The sequence below is a fragment of the Chaetomium globosum genome, genomic scaffold (assembly GCF_000143365.1).
Source record: "Chaetomium globosum CBS 148.51 scaffold_1 genomic scaffold, whole genome shotgun sequence".
In the NCBI taxonomy this organism is placed as follows: Eukaryota; Fungi; Ascomycota; class Sordariomycetes; order Sordariales; family Chaetomiaceae; genus Chaetomium; species Chaetomium globosum.
This window is the reverse complement of record NT_165976.1, coordinates 2,997,100-2,999,813: the sequence shown is the minus strand read 5'-3', so window position 1 is coordinate 2,999,813 and position 2,714 is coordinate 2,997,100. Positions and strand designations below refer to the sequence as shown.

Genomic DNA, 2,714 nt, shown 5'->3' with positions numbered 1-2,714 from the left:
TTTTCAGCAGGGGTGGCCTTGACGCAATTCATGTGATACGTGTGTTGACAGACGGCACAGTCCACCGAATCATTGCTGTTTTAGGGGTAGTGATGTGTCAGCATCTAGATCCACTTTTTTGCACTCCACTTTGTCGTACCCTCCATGCCTCCCACCCATTGGGTCCCGCGCCACCCCGCTAAATCACAGGGCCCGGTCGGGTTTTTGGGTTTTTGGTTGGCTGGGGTCGCCCACTTGGGTTGGACCTCTGATCTGATGGAGGCTTGTTCACTTACTTCGCGCAGAAGGTGGTGCATCGCTTGCACGTTTTGACCGCGCTGGTCAGCTCCTTCCCCCGGCCCTGTTCCGTCAGGACATACTTCCACCGCTCATCCAGCACCTTCTTGACGTGTTCGGGCACGTTGATGACCTGCCGCGTCGGGATCACCTCGTAGTTCTTTTGGATGTACCGGTCATACAGCCGATCGTACCAGAAGCAATCGGGCGTCCCCTTGTAGGCAGCCATGTCGGTGATTTCGGTCTTGTGCCGGATCTGACACTTGCCGCGCAGCGACGTCAGAGGGCTAATGTCTGAGTGCATCGTGGCGTAAACAAGGCGTGTGTCTTGCACCTTGCGTCCGATGTCCTTAGGTCGGTAGTACCAATTGATGCGCAGCGCGTCGATTGGCAATGCCGCGTCGTTTTTGGCGTGCAAAAATTCCATGATGCGGCCCAAATAGTACGGTTCCCCGGGCGGCTCACAGACCAGGTACACATGATCTGCGTCACTCGCGTCAGGACCGTTCGCTCAAAGTAAAATGAAGAAAATGACCTATGTCATGGTGATAGTGTGATGTGGAGAAGGCGGAAAAACTTACCATTTACTTCGAGGATCGTGCCGTCGTCCGCGATCATTTTCCCATCCTTGGGGCGGGACTTGGAATTCTCAAACGTGACTAAGTTCGTCTCGCCATAGCTCGCACTGCTTGGCGTGCCATTCCCAGTACTTTGCCCGCTGGTTCCGACGCGCTTCTGCAGCCCCGACGAGGGAAGAGTGCCACCATTCAACCCTGACGGTGTTTGGCTGCCGCTGGTCGTTGGAGCCGTGTCGGCAACCTTGCGCTTCTTGCCCTTTGAAGCGCTATTTGTTGCGCCAGCGCCGTTGGCAGCCGATGATGCCACATTTGATGGTTGGTGTTGGTTTTGTGGCTGTGGTTGTTGTTGCTGCTGTTGCTGTTGGTGCTGGTCTTTGGTGCCGTTGTGCTGCCTGCCGTCCTCCGGAAGCGGTTTTCTTGAAGATCCATTGCCGGAGCGCGGGGCAGCCGGCGCCGGATTGGCGGGTGCTGGCGTTGACGATGCGCCTTGTTGTTTGGTGGCCAATTTTTTGGCGTCATCATCTTTGCGCTGAGGATAGGCGTCGAACATCTCCAGATCCAGGTCCTTGTCCTCAGCATAATTTGGGCGTGCGGCGCCGGTGCGGTTCCGCGATCGCGTGCCGTAGGGAGAGGGCTGCGAACCGGCCACCGACGGCTTCTCCATGGCCTGTGGTGGGGGTTGCGGTGATTCCGAATTGGAGTTTGAGTGAGATGCCGGGTCGGATATGTGTGGGAGTGTGGATGAAGAAGAGACGGCACCCGAACTATTAGACTGCTTGGTTGAATTTGGTGACCCTGCGCCGTCCTTGGCGGATGAGGTGCGACTGCCCGAATTTGCCTGGTCCTCAGGCTGGGTCGCAGAAGGGGATCTCTGGGCCATGGTGAACTAAGAAAAAGTGGTGTCCGTTGGAAGGTAACGAGGCCCGCGCCCAGTCAGTGAGTGATGACGGTGAAAGCGCAGCCTCGGTCCTTGTTGACGATAGGAAAGAGTGAGAAAATGGCAAGGGCGCCAAATCGCATGGGGGCACAGTGGAAGTTACGGAAGGAGATGGGATGTGACGCGAGTGGGCCAGTGATGATGGTCCATAAGACGAAACGACTGCGGGGTCCGATGCCCCGTGCAAAAAGAAGCGCCCTTAGCAGTCGCCGCGTGTTGTGTTTTGGGCGGAAGAAAGCTAGAGATCGTTGGGGGGGGGAGGTGAAAACCTGGAACGCTTGGGGGGTGGAAGAGGTTCGAGGGCGCGGCCAACGCGGGTGGGGTGAGAGATGGCGATGGCGGGTGGGAGGCAGGATATAAAACGTGGGATGGCGAGAGAGCGAGAAGAGGGAGGCGAAGCGTCGGACCAAATAGGACGGGCGCGCTAAGGTGAGAAGATGGATGTGAGGAGTCGCGTTGCTCGGGTATCCAGGTCAAAAGTTGGGATGAGCGAGGGCAAACACCAGCCAGGCGTGCCGGATTGCTCGCGAGAGAGAGATTTCCCAAAGTGAGGAAGAAAAGGGAAGGGAGACTAGCAGCAGGAAGATATGTGGGCAGAAAAGGTAAAGTAATGATGGGGACCAGCGAAGAAACGTCGAATGGCAAGGAGAACAAGCCAAGGCCAGGTCCAGCATGAGGGTACATCTCGCGGTACAAGTTCAAGGTACTCCTGTGCCCTGGGCCATCTCCCGGGCGAGGCGGCGCCCTTTGCGAATTGCGGACGTGTGCCGGGGGCCACCCCCATGCTTCCATTTCCATTCGAGCCTGCCCGGGCCTACTTTCGACGCACAGCACGCCCCGGGCAAGTGGGTCGCCGCTTGCACTGTGGAGCGAAGAGGGTGCTGTGTCGATATCGCGGGTTGCAGGGATTTGCATTCCCGCAT

General features: G+C 57.5%; 1 protein-coding gene across 1 annotated transcript in view; it reads right to left on the bottom strand.

Moving 5' to 3' along the window:
* CHGG_00972 (uncharacterized protein) overlaps positions 1-1,734 on the bottom strand; it is a gene marked incomplete at both ends in the record, with an annotated part of 4,669 nt that extends 2,935 nt beyond the window's left edge. Inside the window, 2 exons of the mRNA XM_001220192.1 lie at positions 276-786; positions 858-1,734. Coding sequence (XP_001220193.1) covers positions 276-786; positions 858-1,734 — 1,388 coding nt within the window. The remainder of the gene's footprint in view (positions 1-275; positions 787-857) is intronic.
* Positions 1,735-2,714: the final 980 nt, after the last annotated feature.